Source organism: Lissotriton vulgaris, unplaced genomic scaffold (genome assembly GCF_964263255.1).
Source record: "Lissotriton vulgaris unplaced genomic scaffold, aLisVul1.2 SCAFFOLD_2266, whole genome shotgun sequence".
Classification (NCBI taxonomy): Eukaryota; Metazoa; Chordata; class Amphibia; order Caudata; family Salamandridae; genus Lissotriton; species Lissotriton vulgaris.
In genome coordinates, this window is record NW_028242314.1 from 85166 (window position 1) to 101579 (window position 16414).

At 41.8% G+C, this 16414-nt stretch overlaps 1 protein-coding gene across 2 annotated transcripts in view; it reads left to right on the forward strand.

Annotated features, from left to right (window-relative positions):
* The window catches only part of LOC147668997 (histo-blood group ABO system transferase-like), a 223498-nt gene that overhangs the window by 35636 nt on the left and 171448 nt on the right, over positions 1-16414 (forward strand). The window contains exon 2 of one of the 2 annotated variants that reach the window (XM_086948298.1): positions 15307-15396. The exons of the other annotated variant lie outside the window; for it this stretch is intronic. Within the exon in view, the coding sequence (XP_086804424.1) occupies positions 15307-15396 (90 nt within the window). The remainder of the gene's footprint in view (positions 1-15306; positions 15397-16414) is intronic. 2 annotated transcript variants of the gene reach the window in all.

The following is a 16414-nucleotide window of genomic DNA, read 5'->3' on the forward strand; positions in this document are numbered from 1 at the left end:
GAATCACAGAAATCAAAATTATAATTGGCTTCAAAATGTAACCAAGAAATCCCTTCCCAAGATTTGCAAACCAATCTACAATCTTTCTAAATCCTTTTCTGTCTTTGTTCCTAACACCTTCTGTTGCCACGTCATGTATCTCATGGTGTATCTCAGTAATGGTACTTATGTACTTCCTCAGATTCTTGCTATGGTCTAGCCACTGTTAAACCCCCAATATTTTACAGACTCTGCCCTCTTTTGCTAACAACGCATTTAAAGAAGGACGGTTCTGCATCACCATAGTTCTTATCGTCACCATTTCCTCATCCACAAGTAACAAAGACTGTGCTGTATTTGCCTACAACTTATCCACAATCGTTGACAACCTTCTAATCTTTATCATTCAAAACCACTCCCAAACTCGGTTGCTTCAAATACATCTCCAACTATCTCTCATGTACTTGCACCTCGCTTCTCTCTGTTGTGACTCCGCATCCATAGGTCACAAATCTTCAACGTGGTATAGCTTAGGAAACACAACAGCTACATTGCATGTGCCGTCTAACCCAAATGATCACGCAGTGATCTGTCTTAAATACTTCCTATTGGATCATGAGCTAACACAATTTTCTGCTGGCCCAACTCACAGCAAGGGAGAAACTCTGGCTCTCATCAGATCCAAAGGTAACACCATCACACTGGACTCCATTATCCCTTGCGACTGGTCCGACCACTATTGCATCTTCTTCTTTATTAACAGGGAGGTGTCAACAAAGGGTGTTCAACCTAAGAAAATGAAGCAATGGAAAAGGAACCTTAGAAATATTAACACTGAAGAGCTGTTCAAAGATCTGGTCTCCTCATTCAGAAATGAAAGATGTTCATGTCCTCACAGATTTCTATAATGCCTCTATTTCCGGTATCATGGACGATATAGCCCCTTTACAACCAAAAAAAGCCTCCTACAAAATAAAAAAAACGTGGTTCAACCTAAACTTGAATCGCCGTAACCTTAGGTCAGCGGACAGATCTTGGAGATCCACACCATCAACTGAACACCTAATCCTCCTCAGAGCTATCAGGAGCTCATACAACAAAAAATTAAAGAGTTATAAAGCAGACTTCTTCAGATCTCACCTTAATCGAGCCATTAATCGCCCCAAGAAACTTTTTGGAATTGTTAATCATCAATCAATCAAAGCTTCCATCTGCACTGGCCCTGGTGAAGGCACACCTACTTGCGATGAATTGGCCACCTTCTTTGGTGAAAAAACTTCAAGCATCAATATAGACCTAGAATTACAAAGGGCTCTTCTTTCAAATGCTGGACGCACTGCTCCACCAGGAGCTGCCCGTCCTTCCTAGTACTAGACCCAAGAATAATGCCCCTTGGCACACTTTTACATCCCTCAGCGAAAATTACATCTATGACACTCTTCATGCGATCAAACCTTCCAACCACTTCAATGACCCTCTCCCTCCACCCATATTCAAAAAAATTAAAGCTGCCATCTTACCCATTTGGGCAAAGATTGTTAATGCTTCATTACTGCAAGGCATAATACCTGACTGCCTAAAAGCATCGCAAGTATCTGCCCTTCTAAAAAAAAAAAACGCAGACAGTTCTAGCCGGAATAACTTCTGTCCTATCTCCAACATCCCCATGCTGGTGAAACTTTTAGAAAAGTGTGTGCAATCTCAACTCTGTGCTCACATTGAGAAATTCCAACTGCTGGATTAACATCAATCAGGCCTCGGAGAGGCCACAGCACAGAATCTGCTCTCTCTCTCACATCCTGGATGACATTTTAAAGTTGCTAAAACCAAAATTATTCCTGCCTCCTTATTCTCCTTGACCTATCATCTGTCTTCGACACTGTTAACCACAGAAAATTACTTTCTACGCTAGAACACCGGATGGGTCTATCAGGTGTGGTTTTGCAATGGTTCTCTTCCTTTCTCCACAACAGATCTCAAAGAGTCAAAGTGAATCAATCCCTATCTCCGCCGTCTACAGTCTTGATGGGGGTTCCACAAGGGTCTGCCCTTCACCCATACTCTTCAATCTATTCCTGGAACCTTTAGCTAATGCTCTGAATTCAGCGAACATTCTCTTTCAAATGTACGCAAATGACACTCAACTTTATTTGAAAGTCTTCTCCCCGGAAGACTTCATTTCACTCAACTCCATCTTGATGAACACCCAAAACTGGTTCACTGAAAATACCTCATGTTCAGCACCTCCAAAACTAAATTCCTTCTCATTGCTCCCCCTAACCAGACCCCAAGATTGATCTTTGGATACATCAGCTTTCAGCCTTCAACTGCTCCCCCCACATTATCGTGTGTGCTAAATCTCTAGAAATCACCCTTTATAAGCACCTGCAGAAACATATTAGCAATGCAACAAAGGGTGCCAAACACCAGATGAGGCTACTAAGAAATCGCAAACCATTCCTCCCACAGGAAGACTTTAAATGGGCGGTTCTAGCTTCAGTATTGCCAAGGCCAGACTACGGTGGTTTCACGCTTTGGGGTCTCCCCAAACAAAGTGTGGTTCCACTTTCAGATTCCAATAATGCTGCAGTCAGATTGATTACTGGTGCGAAAAGAAATGATCACATATCCCCAGCCTTAAAATCCATAAACTGGCTATCTTATGAAGCTAGAATACAACTAAAGATAGCTTGCTTGACTCACAAAGCACCGAGTGAGGCCGCTCACAAAAATCCCAGCTGCTAAAAACGATGAAGGAATTATTCCAAGGATGCTCTTAGTGAGAGCCTAGGGCATTTAAAACTAGTGGAACATTTCTTTCTCACCAATTAAAGCTGAATGTACGCCATTTGTTACTATGGGGGAAATGCTGATGTTAAGTCAGTTACTGAGCCTTGCAATAAAGCATCTTGCACGGCTGTGAATGCTCACCTACATAGGCAGGCATCCCTGCTTTGGGACACTCACATCTTGTCTCTTTGAACACATTTGCTCACATGTAAACTGACCCCATATTGGTGTAATCATCTGTGAGCAAATCCCTTCACATATGTAAACTCATATTTCGCTGGCTCAAAACACAAAAAGTACTTGCAATCCACAAAGGTTTTCACAACTCCTGCAGCAATAATTTTCCCAAGATTGTATGAGTTCCATGTTACAATTTACATAAATAAAAAAAATGCAGCTGCACTTTAAACCTTTAACTTTTTCACTGGGGTATAAGCCGATGGATGTTCAATACCTCATTAAGTATTGGGGTTTACTCAGCTTATGTCTTTTAGGATAGTCCCATCATGTATACCCCATTTTACATACATTGTCCCATCCACATGACAACAACGATTCTAAACAGGTGATCTTTTACCTTGTAGCTTGCTCCTGTCTCCCAGACACCAGGCTCTAAGTATTCTACCATAATCCCTGTGCCAGACGTACATAAACATGTCCCCAGGCACAGCAGATTTATTCTGTATAAGGGTCACCACTTTCTTTTCATCATTGGCCAACATCCAGCTGTACATGATGACACTTGTTTAGAAAAGCATTGGTGATTGTTTTTTTTTTTAAAAATATTTGATTGTTTTCAAACCATCCATGGTTGTTTTAAAACATATAGATTCTAGAAAGAACCCTGGTGTGACCACTTTAGTATAAAAGACCCTCACTCCCCCCTGCAAATTAGAGGAGAATTCCTTTCAAGCTGAGGCTGAGGTCCTGCTTGCCGGATCTCCAACGAGCAGCAGTCTGACATCCCTTGTGGGTTGTCATCCTCAATGCAGAGACGGGGTCCTTCATTCAAAGCCATCAGGTTTCTTCCCGGGGGCTTTCATGGCGGTCCATACATACACCTACACATCCAGGATTTGCTAGGTACATATTAGCAAATTACTTGGGGTGCACATTTTAGGAATATGCAAGTGCTACTGTTTTTATCTGAACTGTTTCTGTTCATCTTAATAGCACTATGGTAGAAATGTATCTACTATCAACTATATTGGTACTAGCAATCTCTTTTGTATGCTTCTGTCTCCTGATTGTTGCAGCACATATGTTTTACACCAGGCTGTCGCTGGACCAATAAATTCTTACTGAAAAGTCCTAATTGCCATCCTGTGTGTTTCCTGAGAGAAAGCAAGCAGGAGTGTCAGAGCGAAACATACTGTACTGTTTTCAACAATACCTGAGGAATCAGGAATGTCATGTTCAGTGGTTGCCGGAGACTACATACACCACTGTAGAATACAGGGGGGGGTAGTGGCTCTGTAGACCTAGCAGGTCTAATGGCTTTCATATCCTGTCGGGGTGTCCGGAAGCGGTTGGGACACCAAGCCCTCAGTATAGGTCATCCAAAACACACAGATCCTCGGGGACTCCTAGGAACAACACGACATGGCGCAGCCAACATTGTTTTGGCTCTTATATAAACAGTGAAAATCTGAGTAGTTCAGTCGTGCTTTCTCAGAAAGCCTTACTCACACCTTATCAGAAATGTTTGAAGTGGGAAGGAAAAATCTGCCTCAGCAGAGCAGATATAGTCTGTGTATTGGCTGAAGATTTATCAAGCTTGTAAGGCAAACAGTTCCCAAAAATTGTGCAAAACCCTTAGTTATTCTTCTCCTTTTGTGAATGACTGACAACACGAGTGGTTTGGGCTCGGGGGAAGACAAAGCTGCAAACGCTCTTAATATCACAGAAAACTGCAGACATGCGGTTACTGTGAAATTGTTAAAACACGGAGTACAAGCAGCACGGGCAGTGTTACCTTTGTGATCGAGGCACACAAAGTGTTCGGATAAGAGGTATTCTATTCCTGGGTTCAATTCCCACCTGCAGATCTAGTGACTAAATTGTTCCACACATACATTGTAGCAGATCCACCGGAAGAATACATTCCATACAAAGACATTGAAGTCCCGTTAACTTGCCAGCAGCATAAAAGCTGGTTTAAAGGTGCCCTCCCACACACATCTGTCATGAGACTCGTCCGCTCAGCATAGAAAGAGCAACCTGGACGGTCTTAGCTACATACACTCCCCATTCCGAGATAGATAAACTACCAGTGAATGAAGTACGTAAAATATACAAGGAAAGACATAGTCAGGCTATTCTGACACATTGTGCAGTTTGAAATGCGAACATTAACAATCCAACCTGCGAGAAATGCTCCAGCTGGTCCACATCAAACCACACCTGCAATGAACCCACAGACACTGAAATCAGTAATAGGGACAGTTGCTTCCAAACTGGAGCAAATTCCATTCTGGAAAGCAAAAAAAATTGCACAGCTGGAAGCTGTATTTCCCCCATACAGGTCCACAGGAAAAACATAGAATGCTAACGATTTGCTTGCCAATGGGGATGATTCTCTTGATTGAAGATTTTATCACTTGGGGAACAATCTTTGCTACCCTTTAAGTCCCAATACAGGGTACTCCTTCCTTGGCAGTAGTCCTAGCAGTATTGAAACAAATACAGAATGAGCATGTGGCAGGACCTGCCCTGAACTTGGGAATGAAATTGTAGGGGGATTTTGCCCAAGTCTCTGCAATAATGCTGAGCAACCTAAAGTGGGAGGCAGCAGTGGCCATACACAGCCACAAGAGGAATTGCATCTAGAAATAGGGAGCAAGACTAACCAAAAATTATCGAAGAAACTTATGCTGAATTAGGTAGAGATAATTTGGGAACCAAAGCCGGGAAGCCACAAATGGCAGGAAGTCCCAACAAGGACAACTTGAAGCAAGCACCCACTTCTTCTAAAAAGAAATGGGAAAACAAAAATTCGAAAAATATTAATTTAGAAAAGAATTAATGATCTAGGAGTGGGACTCCCAAACAGGAGTCCTCTGAAAAGAGGTACAACTGTAGGAATCATGAAAACATTAGAAAACCTGATAGGTATCAGGACACTGATACACGTTCCTTTTGTTCCTCCCAGGGTTCATCCATAAACTCGAAGGGGGACGGGCGATCAGAACAAAAGACTGAAGATCAACCAGAGACAAAAAGGGAAACATATTGCACTTCAGACTATAATATCAAACAGGAAAAGCAACCTAAAGCAAAGCCCCAATTAAAAAAGAAGAAAGTAGCTGGCTTAAAGATTGGAAATGCCCAGGTTACTGAGGACTCAGCCTATGAACAGGGAATGGGCTCTGATAATGCTAGACAGCGAGGCAGAAGTAACAATAGCTCGCCAGAACCTGCAGGATTTTCTGGTGAACATAACACCTGATACCTGAGTTAGTGTCCCACTTAGGCTGTATAAAATTACACTTCAAATAGAGGGGACATCTCAAAAAAGGTTATAGGTCTCTTTTGGGAGAACTTAACATATGGATATGACATACTGCTAGCAGAAAGGGATTGGCTGTCAGAGTTGGTGATGGATTGCCCAAACGGGGTAAAGCGTAATTTTGCCTGGTTTCTCCGACCTCGTTCCAGAATCTTTAAACCCTTCATACGTGCAGGAGTGGGCGCTAGAGCTCGCTTCGGCATTATACCACAACCATGTAGTGTGGGAGGTGGAGTCAGCTCACCACGAAATCCCATTAAAATCTACTCCAAATCCACAGAGACAGTACTCTATTGAAAATTATGCAAAAAGACAGGTCAAAGAAATCTTAGACCAACTCAAATATCAAGGTGTGATTAAGACGTGCACCTCCCCGATGAATAATCCTTTGTTTCCAGTAATGAAACCTGACGACACATATCGTCTAGTTTTAGATCACCGGCATTTGAACACATGCACATGAACATTTGCAGTTCAATATGTACATAGTGCTGCATCAATGAATAACATTGTGCAGAAGAAATACAAAACAACGTTAGATATCTCAAATTGATTCTTCTGCCAGAATATAACTCCAAAAAGCTGACCTTTACCAGCATTTTCCACTCTCAGCACTCAGCAAACTTTTGACATTTGCCTCAAGGGTATAAGAACAGACCAGGGCTATTCCTCGCAAGAGTGTCAAAAATATTGCAAACTTGCAATGAGGAGGCTGTGTCCTATGTAGATGAAATCTACCTAACTGATGATGAATTATTTGAACACTTGAGCAGGATGAACAACATAATTGTTGGATTTGCCAATTTGGGCTACAAATGTAATTTCAAGAAATTTCAAATTGCCCATCTCAATGTCCTGTTTTTGAGATATGAGCTATCAAGTGAAGGCAAGAGCCTGGCTACCAACTTAAAAAAAACAAATGTGCGCTGCTCCAACCTCCGAAGAATCTAAAAGGTTTGCAATCCATTTTAGGATTTATACATTTTGGTAGAACATACATTCTAGATAATGCAGAAAGAGTAAAACCTTTCTATAACTTAATCAGACCTGATTTCACACCACATTAGTGGACACAGCAACACACAGATACTCTGGGTTCGGTTCAGGCTGACATGATAGCATCTATACACTTGCACACACATGTAAATTCTACAAACTTGGTGATCCAGTTTTGTCCCCGGTTAATCAGGATATACTTATCTCAGTACAGACTGCTGCGGTGAGAGAAAGTGCACTAGCACAGGGGAAATGCATAATTGTTTTAACCCCGGTACCAACCTTAGAAGCTGTTACCAAAGCGATTGTCCACATGCAAAAGCATTACATTCATGATGGATACAATGGGCTAATTCTCTCACTGCAACAGATGTAGATTACAGATATGATTCTACATTACAAACACAAGCATTCCTGCAGTACAAACAGGAATATCCTCTCCCGAATGAAATCTTGCTTCTTGAGATTTATGAATACATTATTTACACTGATGGATCTGCTCAGCCTGCCATAGGAAGTAAACAATAGTATAGCGCTGAGTGAGCACTATAGTAAAAGGACGTGTGTGGGATGATAGGTTCCATCCCAGCAATACGACTACACACTCTCTAGGAGATTGGACAGCGCAGTTGGCAGAGCTCAAAGCCCTGATATTAGCACTACAGTACATTGCTCGGGAATTCCCCACACTGATAGTGTGCTATTCATTTTGCTGTGTGCAGGCTTGCAATGAATATCTTCATTACTGGGTCAGAATGGGTTTAGAGATTCCAGGGTGGCATAATTAAACATGAATTGTTATGGGAACAAGTGGCAAAGCTGAAAGTATGCCTGATACGGGCTCAAGTTATTCTCACCTTGAGTCCCCAGCGTGTTGGCATACAAGTTGAAGGGAATTCACTGGCTGATGAAGCCACCAAAGCGACAGTACAAACTGCTGCCGTTGCTTCAATCACTTGTTCAAGCACGCGAATAGACTGAGACATACTGATAGCTGTCAACGACTCAAAGAATGGCTCCGCCATTCAAAGGGCTTTCCATTCAAATATTCCTAAAAATTAGATGCGTAAAACACACTGTATGCTCAAATTTCAGGAGTGGGGGATGGAGTTATACCAAATACAGATCACAGATTAAGTTTTATTCTAGCTGCACACGAGGGCCTGGGTTCTATACACACAGGAGTCACTGCTACAGTGGTGATTCTAGTGGCCAAGTTTTTCTAAACAAAGGCTTGTGTCTTAAAGTGTGACATCTGTCAGCAGGTGAAAGGTGCGACCATAGCACGGCCACCAAAACCATCACTACTTATTTCAGACAGACCACTTGCATGTGTCTATTTGGATCACTGCGGCCCCTTAAATTCTTATGGGGATTACAAGTCCATTCTGGTGGCAGTGGATTCATGCTCAATATTTGTAAGGGTTTAGCCTCAGCGCTCGGCTGACGCTCGAACTCTTATAAAGAATTTGCGAGTCTTCATCGGGACATTCACAATTGGCATGTTACATTCTGACCATGGTCCTGCGTTTAGCTCTTGGGCTTACAAGGAAGCCATGGATAGTATAGGTGTGGCCCTGTGATACTCCTCCCCCTACCATCCTGAGGGAAACTCAATGGCGGAGAGGAAAAACATGGACCAAAAGCATTCCTTTACAGCAAGGGTATTGGGTGCAGGCGGTAGTTTGGTCAATCACCTATACGGGGTCCAGAAGGCACTGAATAATATGCCAGGAAAATCCTTGGGAGGACGTATCCCCTATGAAATCCTGGTTGGGACAAGAATGTGGGTACCTGACCTCGATTGTGCCAGCACAGTGGTGGATTTAAAACAATTTGAATTGAATGATCGTTTGGCTGTTTTACAGGAAGTCAATGAATTCCAGGCATTACAAAGCAGCGTCCAAGTAAAATGCACCGCCACTGGGAAAGTGAAACTGGTTTCAGCAGGACCTGTCTGGGTCCTAAAGGTTGGAGACCTTGTCAGAGAAAATATTGTGGGCAAGGAGGGGTTTGGGCCCTCTTGCAGAACACATGTACCTGTCCTGGTGGTTCAAGGAACAGAACAGTTCTTCTTCTGCCTCTTTCCGGACGAAAAGAAAAAAAAATTGTCTCCATTTATCTTATCAAACCACACTATGTGGCCGATTCTCAACAGCAGCCTGCGTGGAGTCCTGAGTAGCCACAGATCTCCTCTCGCTACTATACAGACAGTTCAGATGGAAAGACTAATGACGTTTCAAGACTCCTCTGTGCCAGATGCCAGAGTAGCTAATAACAGAGTATGAATTACATGTGTTGAAAGTGAACAACATACAACTGAAACTGAAACACAAATAGCAATTAGGCCCACAAATGAACTTTACATCAGCGTGCCTTCACAAAAATCAACTGCCAGTTCTACAAACACTGCTGAGATCCCAAAGATAGATCGAACTGCGTCTGGCTACTTCATCAACTTCGATGACTTTTCTTCAGATCCAAGTGAACCTGGGCAAACGCCTCCCATTTCCAAGAAAGAACAATATTGACAATTCTATCACTGGCTGAAAAAGACTTACTTGGTGTCCTCTTGGTGTTTTCTATCAGTTCCTATAAATTTGGATTTGCATAGTATCTGTCTTTTTCATACTATAAATGGACATTATCTCCCACAATGCTCTGCAGTACAACTTGTCAACTTGGTTTTGAAACCACATATGTCATCACACTTTGAACAGAGAGACCTGTCCCTGGTGAACATTTCAGCAATTCCAATACCGGATGGTATAGTTCAGAATCACCCTTGGACTCTTAGAAATGTGGAGTCATAGATGTCTGGAACAATGTTGATTAGACATGCTTGCTAGATTAGGCTTGCTTGGCCTTTGGGACATCCAGTATGTTTCTCTGGTAATGGATTGGATTGTTTATCTTGCATTGTTTATTCTGCTCTCTTTATCTGGTTTTGCTTTGAATTGGCTTGCCTTTGATGTACTGTTTTGCGTCCCCCCTCTCCCCAATACTCCCTTTTTTCCTTGTTTTTTTGATAATGACTTATGAAGAATTAAGTGGAAAAATATCTTTCTTTACAACACTATTCTCTTTAAGTTATTAATAAAATGGTTCTGTTACTTGTTTGGTTAAGATATATGAATATGTTTATTCTGGACCTACAAGGTTAATGTGTACACAGATTCTATTCATAGTGGTTTACAATGTTGCGATTGAGAGATCGCATGTGAATGTCATTCATCTATACTACTATTATAAAGAGAGAACTGTGTCCTTTGAGCCAGGTAAACTCAAAAAGTACACCACCAATTACAACACCCAATACAGCGTTGGAAAGGGGAGGTTCAGGAGATGGACATAGGCTATATAAATGGACACCATATACAATTAAAAGCGGGGGCACCATCAGTGGTAAAGTAGTCCCTTCTGGGAATTAGATGTGGGCGTTAACATTCAGAGAGGCAAGTTGTGGGTGTTACATGTGGGCGTCAACATTGTAGTTCACGGTGCAAAACCAAACAGTGAGGAGATGTGGCCGTGAGATGTGGGCGTTAGATGTGGGCGTTAACATTCAGAGAGGCAAGTTGTGGGCTTTTGATGGCGAGGAGAACATTGAGATGCGAGGAGATGTCACGGTGCAAAACCAAACACACCATTCGCGTTCACAGTGCAGAGTATTTCAACCATTCGTGCTCACAATGCAGCGTATTTCAAACGCGCAATAATCACAGTGCAGCATATTGCAAACACAAAATATTCACTCACACACACATCTTCGGGTAGGCAGATTCATTGACCTGGGCGTTACCGCTGTACGCTGACATCAGGGACGGGGCGCGGCTTGCATTCACAGCCGACCAATCACGCCACATAACTCGCATAACACATGCAAGCCTTGCGAGGAATATTTTATAAACGATTTCACCATTGGTCACGCTCCTGTTTGTCACAGGGGGATGACCTAAAGCAAAAGAGGTGCGGCTTACACGGCGTTTCACGGCTTAGGCGAGTAAGCGTTCTGCCGTTCTGAAGCTGCAATATTTATCGCACGGAGATATCATACATAAAAAAAACAGGCTTTCGCATGGCCCTTAAGCGAGTCAGCGTTCACCACAGTACTTGCGTTCTAAACCTAAGAACAAAGCTACAGATTCACTCGCCGCTATCTGTGTTACCACTGTAACACTCCCACTTATTGCGGCGCTAAGGAGAAAACTTGACTTCAGGGCTGAAACAAATATTTCACTCGCCAACATCACCAAGTGCTACATAAAATATCGTCTTGGCAGAAGCAACAGCATTCTCACGGGGGGGCAAGGACAAACAAGGAAGCACGAGTAACATTAACTAGAGGGACCTTTCGCCAACAAGATTACACAATTTACTTTTCGAACCCGGACAACGTCGGGACGGGCTGCTAGTTGTAATATATAGATGTTGTTGTCTTGTGTTAACATTGTTTCTTTAACTATTTGTGATATTGTATGTTAATATTATTCATTGTAATATATGAATATGATGTTGTCTCGTGTTAATATAATTTCTTTAATTATTTGTGTCAATCAAATATGTCCTGTTGTGATTCTTCCCTGTGTATATATATGTATGTGTGTACATTTTCTACTTTTCAGCCCTGATGAAGTTCTCCATGAGAATGAAAAGCGTTGGCTGAAATTTGCTGTGTTTTCAAAAAAAATCTTTTACCTTTGAACAATAAAGAGACTTTGAATATTCACAGAGCAAATTACTGGACATTTTTTACAATCCTGCGCACACCATTTAAACATTTACATGGTATAGTTTGGGATAGGGTTTCATATGATGTATTTGGTCCCACCGAACATTTCAAAATTCCACACGTTTAAAATTTCAATGAATGCTTTCATTACCTCGAGTACACTCTCTGATGATTGGAACATTGAGACTGTAAATACTATGCTTTCAGATTTAGAACAATCTGCTGAATTGTCTTACAGGGAATTGTATGAAGACACACCTGTCTACGATAGCATGTTTTGTTACCAGCATTATGGTCATCACTTTTTGCACAGAGCTAGTGATCCACGCACTGTAAACACTTACGACTAATGGGAACATTGTCCAACACCACCGAAAGGTAGTTCTGCCACATTTGCACAGAAATTTGCATACTTTTTAAGGTTTAATACATCAGACCCAATGTCCTACTACTATAAGTTAGTACAGATTAATGCAACTGCGCAGAAAATTATGCTGACAAATACCAAGCTCAAATATTCCGCACCTTTCATCTCCCAACTGTCTATACAAGACAAGGTTTTGGCTACTGGAGGGACACGATAGGCACAAAACCAATCAGGGGAATGAAAGATTGGCATGTTCAGGGAACAGAGGCTTTATTTACAGCTTGCCTCATACCGTTACAGATGATATTCCTGAATAGAACATTGCAACAAATTACCTGCTACGTGTTTGTAAAAATTAAAGACCTGAAAACACCATGCATCCCCTTACCCATAGCTATTGCAGGTATATTGAATGACACACTGATTAGTGCGAAGACACAGGTTGCAATCCTACAGAATGGCACATACAATTCTTCAACTCCCAATTGGAATGGATGGTTGGTTTGGCCTATCAACACAAATAGGTGTCAAGCGAGATTCAAGAGTAGCACCACAGGGTTTAATAACAATAGACCTGGTGCAGGCTTTGTACACACAGACGAACCAGGGGTAGTGACTTCTGATAGCATTGGGAAGTTGTGCCTAGACTGGCTAGAAACCTCAACACTGCATCTGGTGAAACAACACTTGTCCCTTCTAGCAGACAACATTGATCTTAGGGATTTCTTGTTAGGTCCCAAGAACTTGTGTAAGAAACGCTTCTTGTATGCCATCTACAATGAATTATGGAAAGTCTCCCAACAGGATGCTGCTGAGAAATTAAGTGAAATTGATAGGACTAACCTTGAAAAGGCCTTGGCTGTGGTAGACAATGGTATGACCACACTTTCCTCATGTCTTTATTCATTGGGCAACTTTGTGTCCTCTGCAATCAACATAATGGAACAAGATTTGTCTATTCTACTACATGGGCAATCTCAATAGTGCTCAATTACGCTTTTAAGCTGGACGTTGCAATCATTGCTTTCAGGCCACGTGCCATGGAAATACGTTAACAGCAGAAGTTTGTTTTCGGTTTACAATCTGACCGACGGACAGTTGACTATGGCACGCAGAGATACAAAGTACACCATACTGCTCATTGAGAAATTACCTTTCACTGTAACAGAGTCACCGTCTACAGAATTGTTAATTCATGGCTATATCACACTGCCAATCACAACATGTCTGTTACAATACTGCCTTAGATACATCCCAGCAGGCAGACACGAAGCGTTGGGTGAAGGGTTTATCCAAGAAATCTGGGCGATATAGGTGCAGAAATAAGGACACTGAAGTTTTCTTAAGTGGCAAAGACTACAGGAAGGCTTTAAGTGGGACTTTAGTGTGCAAAGAAGTGTCGTTTCATGGAACGTGTAATGCGTCAAAAGCGAACTTATCTTGCTACTTGAAAGGCTCCCAAACTGCCGTGATTCATCTGATTTTTGGACAATGTGAGGCCTTAGGAGGGAATGCCTCCTGATCTTGACACGAGTAAAGCTTGTGTCATATCCTAGGTGCAAATGTGGCTTGTGAAGGTTGGTAAATTGCAAGAAACACACAAGTTCGAGAGTGTCCACCAGCTTTCTAAGGCGTCTCCTTCCCGAATTCCCACTCTACCCCAAAAGCGATTGTGTTAACACATAATTTTACACCATAGGGGGGAATATGATACACTTGTTAAACAATCCATTTGTGCACCACCTATCTGCAGCTTTGCTGCTGGGAATGAAATTATTTGCACACTAGGGGCCAGATGTAGGTAATTCATATTTACCGACTCTTAAATACCGAATTTTACCGATTCGGTATTTAAGAGTCGGTAAATATGAAGGGGGGAGATGTAGGTATTACAGATTCTGTAAATACCGAATCGTTAGGATTCGGTATTTACCGAATCTGTAAATACCGAATCGGTATTGCCCATTGATTCCTATGGGCCTTAAAGCCCATAGGAATCAATGGGCAATACCGATTCTGTAATTACAGAATCGGTAAATACCGAATTTTGCAAGGGTGCAGGGGGTGTCACTTTGACACCCTCTGGCACCCCAAAAATAGGCATGTGCGCCATGTGGCAGACAGACATGCCCTAAGGGCATGTCTGTCTGTCACATGGCTAGGTGTGCATGCACACATGTGCATGCACACCTGAATTCGGTATTTTAACACCCAATTGGATTGGGTGGTAAAATACCGAATTTGTAGGGCCTTTGGGACTCAGAAGAGTCCCACCTACATCTGGGAATTCCGAATCGGTAAAAATACCGATTCGGTATTTTACAGATTCTGAAATTTACCGAATCGGTAAATTTACAGAATCTGTAAAATCTGGCCCCCTACATCTCAAGATGCCAAATACCGGTCGGAAACGGCCGAATTCGGCCGTTTCCGACCGGTATTTGCCACCTACATCGGGCCCCTAGCGTCCTAGAGGGGTACAAATATCTGAGTGAATTGTACACTGGAATAGGTGTTTCTGATTCTCTTGTTCCCTTCACAGAATCAAGCCACCAAGCAAACTCCCAGTGGCAGCAATCTCTGCAAATGTAGCAGGAGGCCAAATTAAATATGCGCTATTTTGTACACCAGGAGATACCAATTTATCCAGAGAAGCATAATGCAATATGCATAGCAAGTTTGTGCTTTATAATTGATTGTCGAGTACTGTTTAGAGACACTTTTAGCATTAAAGATTTATAAGTAATGTGTCTGTGTATTTGTGTGTTTTTCTGTTTTACCTGTTGAAGAAAGATGGCACTAAATATGGATAACCTGTGATTTATTCGTATTGATGAAAGCCTTGGTGGTACTAGCTATACCATTATGAGAAACCTGTTTGTAGCTCATCTCCAGTTGACTCGAGGCTCACTGGTGTTTCATTTCTTTCTACAGGTATACAGAAAACTACACACGATATTATCTATCGCTGCTTTTCTTCTCTGTGGCACTTATAGTTATATTTGTTGACATATACTTTTACAGGTAAGCAATAGTAGAATTTTAAATTGTACCTTTTTTGTTTTTTATTACTCTAACGTTGCCCTAATTATTTTGATGCTGAGCAGTTTGCGATCAAATCATTGGTGTGACTGACTGAATGAATAAATGAATGAATACATCAGTTGGTCTGCAACTTGGTTCAGTGGTAAACCTGTAGTTCTGGGGTATGTGCTGGTAATCTTGATCCGAATCTTACTTAGGTGCACTCAAAAGTACAAGAATGCGACACTCCTTCACAAAGTCTTTAGGAGTCCTAACTTTACTACTCCTAAACTGAGAAAAATCCAAATTTTAAGACTTTTGTTATTCACCGAAGGCATTTAGGAGTCCTAAAGTTAGGAGTCCTAGCTTTACTACTCCTAAACTGAGAAAAATCCTAATTTAAAGACTTTCGGTATTCACAGAAGGCATTTAGGAGTCCTAAAGTTAGGAATCTTAACTTCTGTGAATACCGAAATGAGTAAGTGCCTTCTGTGAATATCAAAATGAGTAAGTGCCTTCTGTGAATACCAAAATGAGTAAGTGCCTTCTGTGAATACCAAAATGGTAGTCAGTTTAGAATTTTGTCTTAAGTTAGTTCTGTGAATCGGGCCCATAGATACGTTCACAGCGACATGAAGACACACAAAACCCTGACCCTTTTCAACTGAAGCACCTCTTACCTGAAGCATTTTCTACAGCAATGTGGACACCCAATCATAAAGGCTGGAAGTCTTTCCCTCAGGAAGAAAGAATGCTCTCCGATAAGTCCTAAACAGCGCACTGATAAACTCAAGTTTTTGAAAGTATTGTAGGCAGAGTATTTGTAATCGGTGCAGGAAATTATAGACTTTAAATATTTGGCATACCAGCTCTGAGTCCCTTGTCCACTCGGTGTTGGTGTACGCATTGATCAATTAATCATTTAGGGTGGTTGCGACTGAGGTAATTTGGCACCACTATCAATGGTACGAGGACTTCGATGCAACGGTTTAAGGGAAGGTTTTAGGTCAAATAGAGG